General features: G+C 45.1%; 2 protein-coding genes across 2 annotated transcripts in view; both read left to right on the top strand.

Moving 5' to 3' along the window:
• LOC124780939 (28S ribosomal protein S31, mitochondrial) overlaps positions 1–18,820 on the top strand; it is a 250,757-nt gene that overhangs the window by 46,689 nt on the left and 185,248 nt on the right. The window lies entirely within an intron of this gene.
• LOC124778645 (sialin-like) overlaps positions 14,650–18,820 on the top strand; it is a 93,546-nt gene continuing 89,375 nt past the window's right edge. Inside the window, exon 1 of the mRNA XM_047253658.1 lies at positions 14,650–14,844. Within this exon, the coding sequence (XP_047109614.1) occupies positions 14,650–14,844 (195 nt within the window). The remainder of the gene's footprint in view (positions 14,845–18,820) is intronic.

Raw genomic sequence — 18,820 nt, 5'->3', positions numbered from 1 at the left:
CAACAATCGACTTATGACTATGCTCATTCAGAGCCCCTATAAAAGATATACACTCGAAAATACTATGAGCAAAATTCATCAAGATGACGTGAAAATACTAATGGGAGACTTCAACTCTCTATTTGGGACAGAAAAACCTGTAGAAAAATAATTGGTACAAATTCAACACACCGAAACGCTTAGACGAACGGCACACGTCTGACTGACATTTGCCAACAATTCAACCACAAAAGAATGTCTTCCCGCTTTAGGAAGTAGCCTGTTCCCAAGAAACATGTTTGGCTACCAGGTGCAAGCTGCTTTCGTTCGCCTTTCGAGACTCGCTGAGAGCCAGATTTTTAATTCTTTTGTAGCAGAGCTACAAGCAGGCAGATACAAACGCAATAAGGGTATCGTAAGACAACGCTCGAGCAAAATGCGCCTTGCTACTTTCAGTAACCCTTAGTGTCAGAGCGAAAACCTTATGGTACTGCCAAATTCATAATGACGACATATTTTTTGTTGTTGTGAATACTTAATTTTATCTATGAAATGCCACATTTTCATAATAATTGCGAATGATACAGGAAATGAGGTAAATGCAGATCTTTTCGAAGTCAAAAGTCGATAATGTCCTACGAATTCGTGTTAAAATAGGCTCAATCGTCTTACAGATACTTAATGCTTTATTAAGATAGTCTGCCGTCGTGATGTTTCTGTAGTAAGCTGAATTTAATTTGTATTAGTACAGTGAATATTTTAATTGGATTTTCCATTAGTTTACTAAACGCAACAGTAATCATCAAAGAGAAATTAATCAGCAAAAGAATTTTCTTTCACGATATCTAAAACGATCTGACAATGCTAAAGTTGTTTACAAATTCTACGTCAGTAGAAACCTACTGGTTTTAACGATATCATTATACCAGAGTAGTTTTAAGAGTATTTTCGTCTAGAAATGAATTGCGTTGACGGTTGATCGATCAAGAGCGGGAAAGGTAAATTTTTACGAATATATGACGAGACGGACAAGTGCTTGAGAGAGGACTTCTCTATCAATACAAGTGCTTGAGAGATGACTTTAATTTCAATTTCCTGGATAGTTTTGTTTCTCAAATCAAGAAGTGCGTTATCATACAGTAACACATGTGATGTAGTTGTATTACTCGGTTTTCTTACGCTAAGACCGATAGGTGTCTCAGTTGTTGGCAACAAATTCCAGCTGTGTTGCACACAGACCTTGGGGCAGAATTCGTAGCTCAAAACACACTTTTGGAGCTATCAGATGTAAAATATTATGTTCATACTACTCTTTGCTCGAGTTTGTATCTTTTGGAGGGGCTCAGCCTTTCATTTCTTCTTAGGAAGTTAACGATAAAGGCATCATAACACGTCACCAGTAACAGTACTGCATACGAATGCTCAATGAGCGACCTGATGACGTTCAATAATAGTCACTCCGTTAATTTTTGTTGTTTGGAATTAGAGCATGCAGAACTCCGACACCAGGCTTCTGAACTTTGCCTGTTGAATGCAAATGTCGCGTGATGGTAAAATGGTAATCTATCACATATATCAGTATTCGAGACTTCCTTAATGTGGAAAATCATTCATGCCAGAACGATCTTTGTTGAAACAAGAATATCTTTTCCTGGCGTATTTTTCCCAAAAGCAGTCGCTCCACACACAATTCAAATCTTTCTAGCTGCCTCCTCTGCATTCACCCCTCTGTTATACCAAAAGTAAACGTTGTGTTGCAGATGTTACACCTATTTCCACTTGCGACTCAGTTTTACAATGCTTCACTGTAGTTCATGATTTTCAAGTTTGCGAAATCCATTGCTTAGCTGCCAGATGATAACTAGAACTTCAAATTCGAAAATGACAGTTGAGACACACACTGACAGCGTCGCGACGCGTTCACCTGGGCGGCGCCAGATATCAGGCGGCGGGTGGCGTCTGGCCGGTGGCCGGTAGCCGCTGCAGCGCGAGGAAACGCTCGAGAGAAAGCTGGTATGATCGCGGCGCAGCCACGAGCTATCCTGCGGGATTGTTTCTGGAATACTTGTTATTGCTGGTGGGTAGAATGTTAAGCGAATTATCTTCGATGTTCAGTCAGACTCATAACGTTTGACCGACTGCCGTAAAAAAAAAAAAAAAAAAAAAAAAAAAAAAAAAAAAAAAAAAAAAACAGTTGGACGCGAACAGGCGCCTATAAGTTTAGAACGCACGACGCTTGCCACTAGACCACGGGCTCACGTAGTCCGCCAACGTCTCGGAAGTAGATAACACTTCCTCCTGACACTTCCGCATCTTACAGTGTTGCCAGATTGTGCAGATGGCCAGACTTAGAGTTGTCAGGGGCGGTCAGTTTTATTGGCCACCTTAAGTGAATGACTCGGACTTAGTCCCTGTGGCGGCCGGCCGGCGGTCAGTTTTATTGTCTAAGACTGTATGTATAGTCGAAGCGTGCTGGTGGCATAACGCGAATTCTATGGTAGTAGCCTTGGTAGCAGAAGTGGTGATTGCGAATCGCCTCTTGTTTTCTTTGCCACTTTTTCAGCTTCCCTTCGAAATTAAGGCCCAATCACCCAGTGGATGCTTCATTAAGAACCATGACTGCTTAAAGTTTGTCTAGTTCGGAATAATGTCATCCACACAACTCCGAAGACAGGAAGAGGAGATAAATGCGAGAACTATCAGACAATCAGCTTAACAGCTCACGTATCGAAGCTGCCCACAAGGATAACACACAGAAGAATCGAAAAGAAAATTGTGGATTTGTTAAATGATAATCAGTCTGACTTTCGGAAAGGTGAAGACACCAGAGAGGCAGTTCTGACCATAGGCTTTATGATGGAAGTAAGACAAGGAAAATCAAGACACGTTCATAGGATTTGTTGACTGAGAAAAAGCGTTAGATAATGTAAAATCCTGCATCATCACGAGTCGTTATGCTGATTGCTGAGCCTCGTGACCCCATGAACCAAGCGTCTCCATCCCGTACGGTTATCAGCTTCTCTTAGGACCTGCTGAAGAGGTAGACCAAAGATGACCAAATATATTTTTGATTTGATGAGTCCACCTGTTCGCTGCTCTTCCTCTCGGTCCCTTGCCCACGATCTTTCCTTCCAGTTTTCTCCATCTCTTCTCACAACATGACCAAAGAACTGGAGATTTTTTGGCTGACACGAGAAGGAAGGCGCGTCAAGATACTGAGTTGCTCAGTAAAGGACATATTTGTTGTTCTTTCAGTCCATTTAATGCCCAGCATACTGCGCCAACACCTAAGCTCAAATACGTCGATGCTCTGTTTGTCTCTGGCTTTATGAGTCCATGTCTCGCAACCATAAAATAAGAGAGAAAACACCAGTTTTTCAACAAGCCGGACCTTTGTGGTGCTTGTTATCGCTCTGTCCTGCCAGATCTTGGTGAGCTGCTTCATAGCCACTGGCCGTAGCGTGACTCGTCTTCTTACCTTATCTTCCCAACTTTCCGTGTAACAGATAAGTGACCCAAGTTAGATGAAAGACATGTAAGTTGAACCAGCACGCCTCGATCAGTTATCATGACTTTGGACTTGCTGAGATTGATGCCCAATACATAAAACAGACTTATGTCCTTTACTTTTGTTAACAGCTGCTGGATAAGAGGACGGTGTCATCAGAAAATAGGTATTGTTAATAGCTCTAACACCAATTACACTGAAGTGCCAAAGAAACTAGTATAGGCATGCGTATTCAAATACAGAGTTACGTAAACAGGCAGAATATGGCGCTGCGGTCGACAATGCCTATATAAGACAAGTGTATAGCGCAGTTGTTAGATCGGTTACTGCTGCTTAAGTGAGTTTGAACGTGGTGTTACAGTCGGCGCACGAGCGATGGGACACAGCATCTCCGAGATAGCGATGAACTGGGGACACCGCTGTGCTTGGAAAAAGATCCTGCAAGAACGGGACCAACGACCTCTGAACAGAATCGTTCAACGTGACAGAAGTGCAGCCCTCCCACAAATTGCTGCAGATTTTAATGTTGGACCATCAACAAGTGTCAGCGTGCGAACCATTTAACAAAACATCATCGATATGGGCTTCCGGAATCGGAGGCCCACTCGTGTACCCTTGATGACTGCACGACACAAAGCTTTACGCCTTGCCTGCGCCAGTCAACACCGACATTGGACTGTCGATGACTGGTCGGACGAGTCTCGTTTCATATTGTATTGAGCGGACGGACGCTTACGGGTATGGGGACAACCTCATGAATCCATGGACCCTGGATGTCAGCAGGGGACTGTTCAAGCTGGTGCAGGCTCTGTAATGGTGTAGGGCGTGTGCAGTTGGAATGATATGGGACCCCTGATATGTCTAGATACGACTCTGACAGGTGACACGTACGTAAGAATCTTTTCTGATCACCTGCATCCATTCATGTCCAGAACTACTGCAGATTGGCCCCAGGAACACTCTTCTGAGTGAAACACTTCCCCAGACGTGAACATTACTGAGCATATCTGTGATGCCTTGCAACATACTGTTTAGAAGAGATCTTCACCCCCTCGTACTTTTATGGATTTATGGACAGCCCAGCAGGATCCATGGCGTCAGTTCCCTCTAACACTACTCCAGACATCAGCCGAGACCATGCCATGTCATGTCATGTTGCAGCACATTTGCGTGCTCGTGGCGGTCCTAAAAGCTATTAGGCAGGTGTACCAGTTTATTTGTCTCTTCAGTGTAAGATGCCTTTAGTCCAAACACCAACAGCACTCTTAATGACAAGTACAGCACAGATGTTGCACTGGCAGATAACTTTTTCCAGACAAGCCAGTCAAAGGCTTTCATATAGTCAAGGAAGCAGATGAAGTCAGGAGCACAGATCTCTCCAATTCTCGATTATTTGTCGTCTGTTGGGTATCTGTTCACGAGTCCATTTTCCTTCAACAAAACCTGCTTTTTCTGTGGAAATTTGAGGTTGAGTGTATGGGTACAAACGTTGGCTCAGGATTTCTGGCTTAAAAAAAAAAAAGGCTACTACGTACCCTCAGACTCAGAGTTTAAATATTAATAGCTTTGGCTGGTTTCGTTGTCTGGGGGCTGGGATACGTAGTTGTCGCATTACATGACAAATACTGCTGAGTCTAAGTTGAAATGGATCCGAGCACTATGGGACTTAACATCTGAGGTCATCAGTCCTCTAGAACTTAGAACTACTTATACCTAACTAACCTAAGGACATCCCACACATCCATGCCCAAGGCAGGATTCGAACCTGCGACCGTAGCGGTCGCGTGGTTCCAGACTGAAGCGCCTAGAACCGCTCGACCACAACGGCCGGCCGCAAGTTGGCACAACGCAATATTTCTATCTCCCGCGACCACGCGCAAACTGCTCAACACTATCCAAGTATTTCCTGCGACCGCCCATCGCGCCTTCCCGTCCAGCACTCTCCTGTCCCGTGCAACCCTCCTCCATTTCCATCCATCCTGTTCCTTCATTCACTTCGGTAGTCGCCTACCGTAGTAACGAAAGCTGTGAGTGGCTAGAGCGTCCCGCCATGTCTCCAAGCCTATACACACTCACAAACATATTGAAACACATACGAAATACTGGATTTACATTTACATGACCTGAAATTAAATAAATATCCCTACGGCTGGACCGTAAACACGCTCTTACACAATTATTAAATACATAAACAAATCAAATAAACATATATCAAAGGAACAGAAACAAAAGTAGGCCAGTAACCTAATGTCCTTGTGCTTTCTAAAACACAGTAAATATTTGACCAATTTCTTCATGAACGGTATATATAGGATATAAACAAAGACATAGACGAATAAATATATTTATAAGCACGCTGCTACCGTTTTTTCGTGTAACTGTGGAATACTTATTGCCTGACGCGATCAATAGTAATCGGCCACTATGACCTCCAACAACCCAGGTACTATTCAAGTTACATGCCTGTAATTCATACCAATTTCGGTTTACACTACTAGCTTTCTAAACACATGTCGATAGACAAAATCGGATGAAACTTTTATAATTTGTAAATTCGTTGCTAGGTGTTACTTGTATAATTTACAGTCAGATACTAAACTTTAAACTAATAAAGATATTGAATATCTGAGTACACCATCAGAATCGTCGTGCAAATAATGGTAATGTACATGTTTCTTTTTAAGTTATCATGATTCCGCTGGCTATTATTAATTTCTACATGAACTGTGAAATTTCTGCCATTATGGTTTCACAAAGTCCGCTATCTTTGGCACTCCCGGCATACAAATCTCCTTCAACAAAATGGTGCAAGGCATTCGAAATTCTGTGAAAGATAGGTACAAGCTGTAGGGAAAGACGGGTAGTATAAAACATCCGCAAGAACAAGAACGAGAAAATTTTCGGCGAATGGTCTGGTCTACCCATTCCCACGACTTACGTCCCATCGAGCACATGTGGGGTACCTTGAGGAGAGACGCACGGCAGCAGATCCGCATGCACCAATAACCATCCAGCAGTTTTCGACCGCGCTACTGGAGGAATGGAACGTCCTACCACAAGAACTCTTAACCAACCTTGTGGCTATTATGGGAGCACGTCGAAGAGCTTGTATCTCCGTCGTTGGCGATCGCGCACCGTAATAAGAACCATGTCCCGTCTTATGTTATGTACAGGGTACTATCATAAGTCGCAGAGACTTCAGAGCAATTATTGTCTTTGAATGAAATGGTCGTTTCTGTTCATCTCACTACGTATTTCTTTCCGTCTCCTTTCCTACTAAATTGTGGCAGTCATTTTTATTTATAGCCCAATTTTCATCGAGCAAATTGTATCGAACTGATGGACGTGTAAGGGCGTGGAGACAACTTATGAATCCATTTACCCTGCATATCAGCAGGGGACTGTTCAAGCTGGTGGAGGCTCTATAATGGTGTGAGGCGTGAGCAGTTGGAGTGATATGGCACCCTAATACATGTAGACACTACTTTGACAGTGACAGTGACACATAACGTGTAACTTACTTTCGTCCTTAAGGAGACAGTCCAGTTTGAATATTTGAAGAAATCGAGTTTTCTTTTTATTTTGCTACAAATGTTCTCCGGGATGTCTACTTGACTATGGTGTTCATCCCAGATTCGCCAGTAACTGCTTTGTCGAAATACAAGTCGATTCGTGAAAAAATGTCTCTGAAAACCATGAACAGTGGGAAAAAATAGTTGGAACGTGTTTTCAACGGCGGCCTAGCAGACACTATGGAAGTTCCGAACGTGCTATAACGTGAGATCGATCCAGCTTGTTACAACTTCTGCGCAAAAGCGGACGAAAAGCGTATGGAGCAAGCAGATCAGCGTGTGATAGAAGCTGCCAAAGAGGCCCGCGGGACCGCTATGGCCACGAAAGAGGAGGAGCAGGACTTCCTGTTGGATCTGGAAGGACTGCTGTATGGTCAAAGGATCGGTGACTAGAGGTAAATTTAACGAAACGACACTGAAGACCCAAAGAAACTGGCACACTTGCCCATATCGTGTAGGGCCTCAGCGAACACGCAGAAGCGCCGCAACACGAACGTGGCATGGACTCGATTAATGTCTCAAATAGTGCTGGAAGGAACCGACACCAACAATCCTTCAGGGCTGTCCACAAATCCTTAAGAGTACGAGGGGGTGGAGATCTCTTCTGAACAGCACGTTGCAAGACATCCCAGATATGCTCAATAATGTTCATGTCTGGGGAGTTTGGTGACCAGCGCATGTGTTTAAACTCAGGAGAGTGTTCCTGGAGCGGCTCTGTAGCAATTCTCGATGTGTGTAGTGTCGCATTGTCCTGCTGGAATTTCCCAAGTCCGTCAGACTGCACAATAGACATGAATGGATGCAGGTGATCAGACAGGATGCTTACGTACGCGTCACCTGTCAGAGTAGTGTCTACATGTATTAGGGTGCCATATCATTCCAACTGCTCACACCTCACACCATTATAGAGCTTCCACCAGCTTGAACAGTCCCCTGCTGATACGCAGGGTAAATGAATTCATAAGTTGTCTCCCCACCCTTACACGTCCATCAGTTCGATACAATTTGAAACGAGGCTCGTCCGACGAGGCAACGTGTTTCCAGTCATCAATTGTCCAATGTCGGTGTTGACGGGCCCAGGCAAGGCGTAAAGTTTTGTGTCGTGCAGTCATCAAGGGTACACGAATGTGAATCAGGCTCTGAAAGCCCATATCGACGGTGCTTCGTTGAATGGTTCGTACGGTGACACTTGTTGATGGTCCAGCATTGAAATTTGCAGCAATTTGCGGAAGGGTTGCACTCCTGTCACGTTGATCGATTATCTTCAGTCGTCGCTGGTCCCGTTCTTGCAGGATCTTCTTCCGGCCGTAGCGATGTCAAAGATTTGATGTTTTATCGGATTCCTGATATTCACGGTACACTCGTGAAATGGTCGTACGGGAAAAACCCCTCTTCATCGCTACCTCGGAGATGCTGTGTCTGATCAGTCGTCCACCGACTGTAACACCACATTCCAACTCCCTTAAACCTTTATAATCTGTAATTGTAGTAGCAGTAAACGATGTAACAAGTGCTCCAGACACTTGTTGTCTTATGTGGGCGTTTCTGACAGCAGCGCTGTACTCTGATTGTTTACATATCACTGTATTTGAACACCCATGCCTGCGACAGTGTCTTTGGCTCTTCAGTGTATAAAAAATGCAACCTTTTTACACGAAACTGTATTTATCAAACTGACTGGAAACACGACTAGAGAACAGTACAAACGATTTTGACTGGAATTTGTTGCTGGCGTTCTAAATTGAATTCTCCATCAGCGTGCATGGTTTCCTCTACATTTCGTGTGCGAAGAAAATGACATTTGTTTCAACATGTCATCATTTTCTTAGAAATCAATATTTTTCTACTGTCCTAGGTACGCTAATAGAAAATGTATCGAAAATGACTTGTGCAAAACTACTTTGTTACGGGTTCAAAAGGAGTGCTTCGAGAATTTGCGCCAATGACCAGTGTTCCGGTTGAGTTGAGCCCTTCCACCTGGTGCAGTGGTTACTGGGAGCATCCCGTGTGGACACAGACAGCATTGCTTAAAGACAAATGTGTAAGGAATAAAACTATATCATCAGATTTAGGACTACTTTTTGTTTTACTTAAATAATCACAGAAATAGCGTATTTTTCATGCTTTAAAAGAAGGCGATCACTTTAATTTTTGCACAGCAGTGTACATGTTTATTTTCTATGTTTATAAACTACATAATTATGCCATACGTTTGCAATGCGTCAATTTTGTGCTGAGAATATATCGTAACTGACAACCGTATGGCATTCGTAGTATGTTTTATGACGACTACCATTAGAGATAAATAGCCATTAAAGACTAGAGATTAACGGTGTAAATACAGATAACCAGTTAACGAGTAAATAGCTGCTGACGATTCCTTCCTCTGGAATGTGCTGACCAACACGCACCTTTCTTGAAGTCTATCAAATAAGTGGTTACTGTGGTTCAGTGTCTTCACATCTTGGTATTTACAGGCGGATGCCCGTTTCTTGAAAATATTTTGGTAATTGCAGACGAATGCAAGTTTTCTTCAAAATGTCTTGCGACATGAACATAAGGTTTTCGGCTGTTCTGCAAGATCAATGATACTTCTCCGCAGAGGAATTACCATTTGATATGATTTGCCCGATGGAGTTTGGCCTGCTGTCTCTTTCGCGTAACGGGAACAGTCGAGCAGTAGATGACGTACCAGTATATATTGCGTGTATACGATGATCTTCGTAATACGGAGAGGTTAAAATTTTCATTCTATGGCGATGTTCAGGGCAATTACCAGTGTTCAGTTCACATTATTATTGTTGATGTTATGTGACGTCAAGCAAATTTGAACAGTAATCTGATTTTTTAAAAGTAATCAACGGTTGAATTCTTGAATAGCGCCCTCTCGTCATCTGTGAGGTTTCCCAAAATCGGCGCCATTCATGTAAAACTTATTTATTCTAGTTCCAAAGTGTGAAAAAGGGAGACATATTAAGAAAGGTATGTCTTCGGTAATTGAGCTCTTTGCTCATTTGTCGACTGTATGATTTCGGAATGTCCTTTGACCTAAACAAGTAGAACTCTTTTCTCCTGAAGGACAGATTAATCAGTTCCTTTACCCGAAACAGGTAATAGTTCATCTTCAATGATCTAGTTTTTCCAGGGCGTTCCGCGAATGTGTTGTGATCAGAATGCCGATGGTATTATGCAGTACGTTTCTGATTGCCTTTCTTATTACTAGAACGTTGGCCGTAAAGGTACTCGCTCCGAGAGAAAGCTTCTACATGGTGTTGTTTCCGTGGTGCGACAATGTTGTAGACATCATTTAAACAAAGGCGATTTTTGTTGCGTCGGAATTTTCTCAAAAAATCTCCTACGAATGCGCAAATAGTTTGTTGACGCCGACCTACATAGGGAGGCACCATCACCATGATCAAATAAGTGAATTCAGAGCCCGCACTGAAAGATATAAGTATTCGTTTCTTCCGCGCGCTGTACGAATTTGGACTAATAGAGAATTATTGTAAAAGTGGTGCGATGAACCCTCTGCCAGGCACTTAAATGGGATTTGCTGAGTATCCAGGTAGATGTAGAAGAAGACAATAGAGAAGAAACGGATAGCTCTCTGGCAGGATACAGATGCCGGTTGTGGCACATAACGTTTGGATCTCACAAGACCACACATGCACAAGATTTATACAATACGCAGAGCTTTGCCGGAAATTAAAGTGACAGAAGGGGAGCTCCAAATGGTCAGGCATTTAGAAAAAATAGCAGTCTTGGCGCGGCTTCAGTCCTAATAGCGTATCTTACAAACGGCAGTTGGCGCAGCGGAAAGTGTACAGAATGGTAACACCACGGTAGTGGGGTCAAGTCTGTATGAGGGAACTTCTTTATTTTCAATTTTTACTTTACTTCCAGAGCGAAATTTTCATTCTGCAGCGGAGTGTGCGGCGATATGTAACTTCCTGGAAGATTAAAGCAGTGGGTCGGAGCGGGCTCTACCAACTGAGCTACCCAACCACGACTCACGAGCTGTTCTCACAACTTTAATTCTGCTAGTTCGAATCTCGGTCCGGCACACAGTTTTAATCTGCCAGGAAGTTTTACGTTACTTGCAATGCAAATAAACAGAAATAACGCTCAGTATATTGTACACTCCTGGAAATGGAAAAAAGAACACATTGACACCGGTGTGTCAGACCCACCATACTTGCTCCGGACACTGCGAGAGGGCTGTACAAGCAATGATCACACGCACGGCACAGCGGACACACCAGGAAACGCGGTGTTGGCCGTCGAATGGCGCTAGCTGCGCAGCATTTGTGCACCGCCGCCGTCAGTGTCAGCCAGTTTGCCGTGGCATACGGAGCTCCATCGCAGTCTTTAACACTGGTAGCATGCCGCGACAGCGTGGACGTGAACCGTATGTGCAGTTGACGGACTTTGAGCGAGGGCGTATAGTGGGCATGCGGGAGGCCGGGTGGACGTACCACCGAATTGCTCAACACGTGGGGCGTGAGGTCTCCACAGTACATCGATGTTGTCGCCAGTGGTCGGCGGAAGGTGCACGTGCCCGTCGACCTGGGACCGGACCGCAGCGACGCACGAATGCACGCCAAGACCGTAGGATCCTACGCAGTGCCGTAGGGGACCGCACCGCCACTTCCCAGCAAATTAGGGACACTGTTGCTCCTGGGGTATCGGCGAGGACCATTCGCAACCGTCTCCATGAAGCTGGGCTACGGTCCCGCACACCGTTAGGCCGTCTTCCGCTCACGCCCCAACATCGTACAGCCTGCCTCCAGTGGTGTCGCGACAGGCGTGAATGGAGGGACGAATGGAGACGTGTCGTCTTCAGCGATGAGAGTCGCTTCTGCCTTGGTGCCAATGATGGTCGTATGCGTGTTTGGCGCAGTGCAGGTGAGCGCCACAATCAGGACTGCATACGACCGAGGCACACAGGGCCAACACCCGGCATCATGGTGTGGGGAGCGATCTCCTACACTGGCCGTACACCACTGGTGATCGTCGAGGGGACACTGAATGGTGCACGGTACATCCAAACCGTCATCGAACCCATCGTTCTACCATTCCTAGACCGGCAAGGGAACTTGCTGTTCCAACAGGACAATGCACGTCCGCATGTATCCCGTGCCACCCAACGTGCTCTAGAAGGTGTAAGTCAACTACCCTGGCCAGCAAGATCTCCGGATCTGTCCCCCATTGAGCATGTTTGGGACTGGATGAAGCGTCGTCTCACGCGGTCTGCACGTCCAGCACGAACGCTGGTCCAACTGAGGCGTCAGGTGGAAATGGCATGGCAAGCCGTTCCACAGCACTACATCCAGCATCTCTACGATCGTCTCCATGGGAGAATAGCAGCCTGCATTGCTGCGAAAGGTGGATATACACTGTACTAGTGCCGACATTGTGCATGCTCTGTTGCCTGTGTCTATGTGCCTGTTGTTCTGTCAGTGTGATCATGTGATGTATCTGACCCCAGGAATGTGCCAATAAAGTTTCCCCTTCCTGGGACAATGAATTCACGGTGTTCTTATTTCAATTTCCAGGAGTGTATTTACTAATGTTTTCATAAAAGGAAAAGTGAATGGAAATTTGGGGTTGCAAATAAATTTGCAGTAAGGGATTGTAGGCGTTCATAAGGAAAACTTCGTATGTAAAATTAGCTACTTTGATAATTTATACATGCTGGGGTAATATTCGTCGTAAAACAGGGGAAGCAGTAATTTTTCGGCATCTTGCACACATTATAAACGCCGGACCCGAAGTTAGTCCATACTAGTAACCTGGCTGCATAGATGAGAAAAGACTAGTATATAACTCTGACATGTTAGCTGCTGCGCCGTCGAGAATTCCGACCAAGGTTGTCTAGTGGTTAGCATACTAGGCTCGAGAAGACGGGGATTCAACTACCCGTTCGAACGCACAGACTTAGTTTCCCCTTGATTTTCCTAAATCACCTAACGCCAAGGGCGGAATGTTTCCCCTGAAAGGGCATAGCCTGTTTCCTTACCCGTCCTTCCCCAATCCGAGCACATGATCCACCCCTAAATCCTTCGTAATCGACAGCACGTTCAAGCCAAAGCTTTCTTCCTTTTCAAACAGCAGCAGGAAAACGTGGTACGAAGCCTCAAGGTTAAGGGCTAATATTTTCCACCATGAAGCTATAGCCCCGATGACACTCGTTTCACAAATGTGACATCTCATTACGCGTGTTTAGGAACGGAGAAGTACAGAAAGCCGTGCGCGCCCCAGAAAATAACAGAGCATTTGCGGTCTGAGCACATTAAAGGTTACGAGTGTAGCTTGCGTGATGACCACAGCTGTTTAACACTTTGAGACCCCCGTACTTTCTGAATAATGAATTACCGGTGACATCGATTCTATTGCAAGACAGGGACTTCTAGTGGTACACTGAGGTACTTCCACCATTCTTACGAGTAGTGGCCAATGACCTAGCTATGTCTTTGGACACACAGCGTCACGGACTTGGATCATATGAAGTATGTGTAACGTTTTTAACTTTCTTTTACTACGTTGTTAAAACAGCTCATTACACTGTATTATTTCCATGTTCACTGATGTACCACTTTTCATTTTGTGATTGTTATTGCTACGCATGGTGAATATGCGGCAAATATCGTACTTTAGAGTTTCCCAGACCGCAGCGCCATCTGTTGTTGAAAATTGTAACTACTGTAATTTCGAAAGTTTGTCTGCCTGAAAATGTACTGTTGTCCCAAGCATATTGCAACAAACGGTGTATTTCTATCGCTGCTCGTTTAGTTTTTATTGCCGTTTCAAATATACCGGTTATTTTTGAAACACCCTGTATATGGAAAAGGGTAGAGAAATCTTTGCTGTCTTTATAGATTTAGAAAAGGCTTTTGACAGAGTTCAGTGCAACAAGCTGATGAATGTTTTGAAGAGGAAAGGAGTAGATTGGAAAGAGAGACACATTCTGAGGCATCGAGGGATCACCAATTTAGTACTGGAGGGAAGCGTGGGGGCGGGGGGGGGGGGGGGGCAAAAATCGTAGAAGGAGGCCAATAGATGAATACACTAAGCAGATTCAGAAGGATGTAGGTTGCAGTAGTTACTCCTAGACGAAGAGGCTTGCTCAGGAGAGCTCACATGGAGAGCTGCATCAAACCAGTCTTTGAACTGAAGACCGCAACAACAACAGCGTGGGTTATTTCATCCAACTCCCGTCTAATACAAGTAATTAAATTTATACTGACATCTAAATAGCTGTAGTGGTACAATGTTTTCTGTTTTATGTCTGAGTACGGTCATTTTGGCAAAATTTAATTCTTCTGTAATTTAGAAGTATCTCTGACAGGGAGCTCGTCAGACATGTTGCCTGTCGCTACAGCAGCCGCCATCTGGTAGACTTTTCCCATTCAAGTTACAGATTCGGAATCGTGAACCAAATTTTAAGATGTCTAACAATTGGGATGTCTCTCAAGTGTCTGTCTTCTCCTTGGAGTGAAGAATGTAAGCTGTAGAGAAAATGCTGTGATCCGTGACGTCTGTGTCGCAGGTTGCTGGAAGACCCGGTACACCGTGGCTCTGCTGAGCCTCATGGGTCTGGCCATCAGCTTCATGACGCGCGTCAACATCTCTGTGGCCATCGTCGACATGGTCAACGAGACGGCGCTCGAAGAACGCGCTCTCAGATCCAGCGACGCCTTTCACTTCGGTGCGGCGGTCAGCAGTAGAGACGACCCAGATGTGTGTCCAGGAAGGCTGGTGCTGAAGAATCAAGCTGGTGGCAGGGTGAGTCATTCCAACCAGAGGGAACACACCTCTGGGTTTTACATTGTCGCTCCGCAACTCCACGTAACGTTCCTTAGGCTAACCTAGTCACTCAGACGTCGCAGTTTGGTGACTGATATTCTGATTGGTTCATTTGATACTGTGAAGTAAAGGGAGAGGAGAAGAATATGGAAACACCACAAACGCGACATAGACGAGTAACAACAATATAACTTAACAGTCTGGAGCTGCCGAGCAACCATATAACTACTATGTTGGTTAAAGCGAAAGTCTGCGACTGGCAAGCAATGTCGTAGCTTCTTTTCGTCGATTTTAGTCAAAAATCTGCAGTTGCTTAATGTCTTGGCAGCGTAAAATTTCGTGTAGAATAGTAAAGACGTAACCTCAAAGTGATCATGTTCCACGAACACTATTTGTTGGACAGCGTAATTTTAGCGATTTTAATGCAAGTTATATCGTGTGCACTGTGATTTCACATTTCTGATTATGCCACTGTGAAATTCAAATAAACATTGTGTTGCTAATTAATGCCCGGATTATTTATCTTCCGAACATTTCTGTAGGAAGAGATGTGCATCTCTTTAGCTGTCTGACTATGATCTGTCAAACTGGAAGTGGCCATCGACAGCGTTGTAATGCAAATAAAGTAGGGAAATCTATTGTAAAATTTATTTGTTGTGTGATCCACATCAGTTGGTAATATTCTTTACAGAATCAGTTTGCAGCATATTATTTCAGAACATCAAGATACAAGACTTCGAGATATGTGAAACCGAGTGCACCGACGGATGAGGGAAACTTCGAAAGTGCTGCATCGGTTCTGTATTTGCGTCCATTACTCACACGAAGAGGAAATTGTATTCGTAAAACCTTCTATATCAGTAACAGCATTCTGACGAACTGATTGAGTGAATAAGGTGACGATATGAACAGCATGTACAAAGTACGTTCAAGTGGCAAAAGTCACGGGATATTTCCTAATATCATGTCGGGCCTCCTTTTGCCAGACGGAGTTCAGCAACTTGACATGGCATGGACTCAACAAATCGCTGGAAGTCCCTTGCAGAAATATTGAGCCTTGCTGCCTCTATAGGCGTCCATAACGGCGAAAGCGTTGCCGGTGCAGGATTTTGTACACGAAATGGCCTCTCGATTGTGTCACAAGAATGTCCGATGGGATTCATGTCGGGCGATCTGGATAGCCAAATCATTCGCTCGAACTGTCCAGTGTTCCGGTGACATGGTGCATTGTCATACATAAAAATTCCACCATTGTTTGGGAACATGAAATCCTTCAATGGCTGCAGATGGTCTCCAAGCAGCCGAACATAACTACACTCATGCTAATAAATTAAGGATAATGCTGGTACATGGTGAAACAACGCTCTGGTGGGCGGTTTACGGGTTTAAATCACCTCGGGGTATGACAATGCGGTGCATTTGACCTGCGGTGGTTGCACGGTGGCGCTGGCAGCAGTCCACATACGCAGAGGTGTGTTGGTGCATGTCAGAGTACGGCGCAGCCAATAACTGTGCAGACGTTTTCAGACGTGCTAATGGTGACTGTGTGTTGAAAATGGCTCAAAGAACACACATTGATGAGGTTATGACGGGTAGAATACTAGGGCGACTGGAGACTGGTCTAACACAGCAGGTCGTAGCACAGGCCCTACGTGTGCCGCAAAGTGTGACCTCACGATTGTGGCAACGATCCCAGCAGACAGAAAACGTGTCCAGGAGCTACAGTATACAACGCCCACAGTATACAACACCACAAGAAGACCGATATCTCACTATCAGTGCTCGGAGACGGCCACGGAGTACTGCAGGTAGCCTTGCTCAGGACCTTACCGCAGCCACTGAAACAGTTGTCACCAGACACACACTCTACAGACGACTGAAGAGACATAGTTTATTCGCCCGGAGGCCTGCAAGGTGCATTGCACTGACCCCTGGTCACAGGAGAGCGCGTAAAGCCTGGTGCCAAGAACACAGTACATTGTCATTGGAACAGTGGTCCCAGGTTATGTTCACGGACGAGTCCATGTGTAGTCTGAACAGTGATTCTCGCCGGGTTTTCATCTGGCGTGAACCAGGAACCAGATACCAACCCCTTATTATCCTTGAAAGGGACCTGTATGGAGTTCGTGGTTTGATGGTGTGGGGTGGGATTATGATTGGTGCACGTACACCCCTGCATGTCTTTGACAGAGGAACTGTAACAGGTCAGGCGTATCGGGACGTCATTTTGCACCAGTATGTCCGCCTTTTCAGGGGTGCAGTGGGTCCCACCTTCCTCTTGATGGATGATAACGCACGGCCCCACCGAGCTGCCATCGTGGAGGAGTACCTTGAAACAGAAGATATCAGGCGAATGGAGTGGCTTGCCTGTTTTCCATTGAGCACTTGTGGGATGCTCTCGGTCGACGTATCGCTGCATGTCTACAAACCCTTAGGACAGTTCAGGAGCTCCGACAGTTACTGGTGCAAGAATGGGAGGCTACACCCCAGCAGCTGCTCGACCACCTGATCCAGAGCATGCCAACCCCTTGTGCGGCCTGTGCACGTGTGCATGGTGATCATATCCCATATTTATGTCGGGGTACATGGGCAAGAAACAGTGGCGCTTTGTAGCACATGTATTTCGTGACGGTTTTCTCAACTTATCACCAATACCGTGGACTTACAGATCTGTGTCGTGTGTGTTCCCCATGTCCCTGTGCTATTAGTGCCAGTTTTGTGTAGTGCCACGTTGTGTGGCACCACATTCTGCAATTATCCTTAATTTATGAGTATGAGTGTATTTTCAGTGAATGATCGGTTCAGTTGGGCCACAGGACCCAGTCCATTCCATGTAAACACAGCCCACACCATTACGGAGCCACGATCAACTTAACAGTGCCTTGTTGACGACTTGGGTTTATGTCTTCGTAGGGTCTGCGCCATACTCGAACCCTACCATGAGCTCTTACCAACGGAAATCGGGACTCATCTGAGCAGGACATGGTTTCCCAGTCGTCTAGGTCCAATCAATAATGTCACGAGCTCAGGAGAGACGGACATCTCCTGCCAGAGTACATTAACACCGAAGTTCGCCGCATTCTCCAAACGGATACATTCGCGGTACGTCTCACACTGATTTCTGCATTTCTTTAAGGGGAGTTGCTTGTCTGTTAGCACTGACAACTCTACGCAAATGGTGTTATTCTCGGTCACTAAGTGAAGGCCGTCGGGCACTACGATGTCAGTAATGAGAGGTAATGCCTTTAACTTAGTACCCTCGGCACACTCTTGACACTGTGGATTTTGTAATATTGAATCCCCCAACGATTTCCGAAATCGAATGTCCCATGCGTCTGCCTCCAACTACCATTCCTGGTTCAGAGTCTTTTCATTCCCGTCATGCGGACATAAACACGTCGGAAACTTTCTCACATGAATCATGTGTTACTGAAATAGAGGATGACAGACTAAAGGCCGAAATACTAAATGTCTTTTTCCAAAGCTGTTTCACAGAGGAAGACTGCACTGTAGTTCCTTCTCTAGATTGTCGCACAGATGACAAAATGGTAGATATCAAAATAGACGACAGAGGGATAGAGAAACAATTAAAATTGCTCAAAAGAGGAAAGGCCGCTGGACCTGATGGGATACCAGTTCGATTTTACACAGTGTACGCGAAGGAACTTGCCCCCCCTTCTTGCAGCGGTGTACCGTAGGTCTCTAGAAGAGCGTAGCATTCCAAAGGATTGGAAAAGGGCACAGGTCATCCCCGTTTTCAAGAAGGGACGTTGAACAGATGTGCAGAGCTATAGAGCTATATCTCTAACGTCTATCAGTTGTAGAATTTTGGAATACGTATTGCGTTCGAGTATAATGACTTTTCTGGAGACTAGAAATCTACTCTGTAGGAATCAGCATGGGTTTCGAAAAAGACGGTCGTGTGAAACCCAGCTCGCGCTATTCGTCCACGAGA

This window comes from Schistocerca piceifrons, chromosome 1 (genome assembly GCF_021461385.2).
Source record: "Schistocerca piceifrons isolate TAMUIC-IGC-003096 chromosome 1, iqSchPice1.1, whole genome shotgun sequence".
Classification (NCBI taxonomy): Eukaryota; Metazoa; Arthropoda; class Insecta; order Orthoptera; family Acrididae; genus Schistocerca; species Schistocerca piceifrons.
The sequence above is the reverse complement of the archived record's forward strand: the minus strand, read 5'-3'. Positions and strand labels throughout refer to the sequence as shown.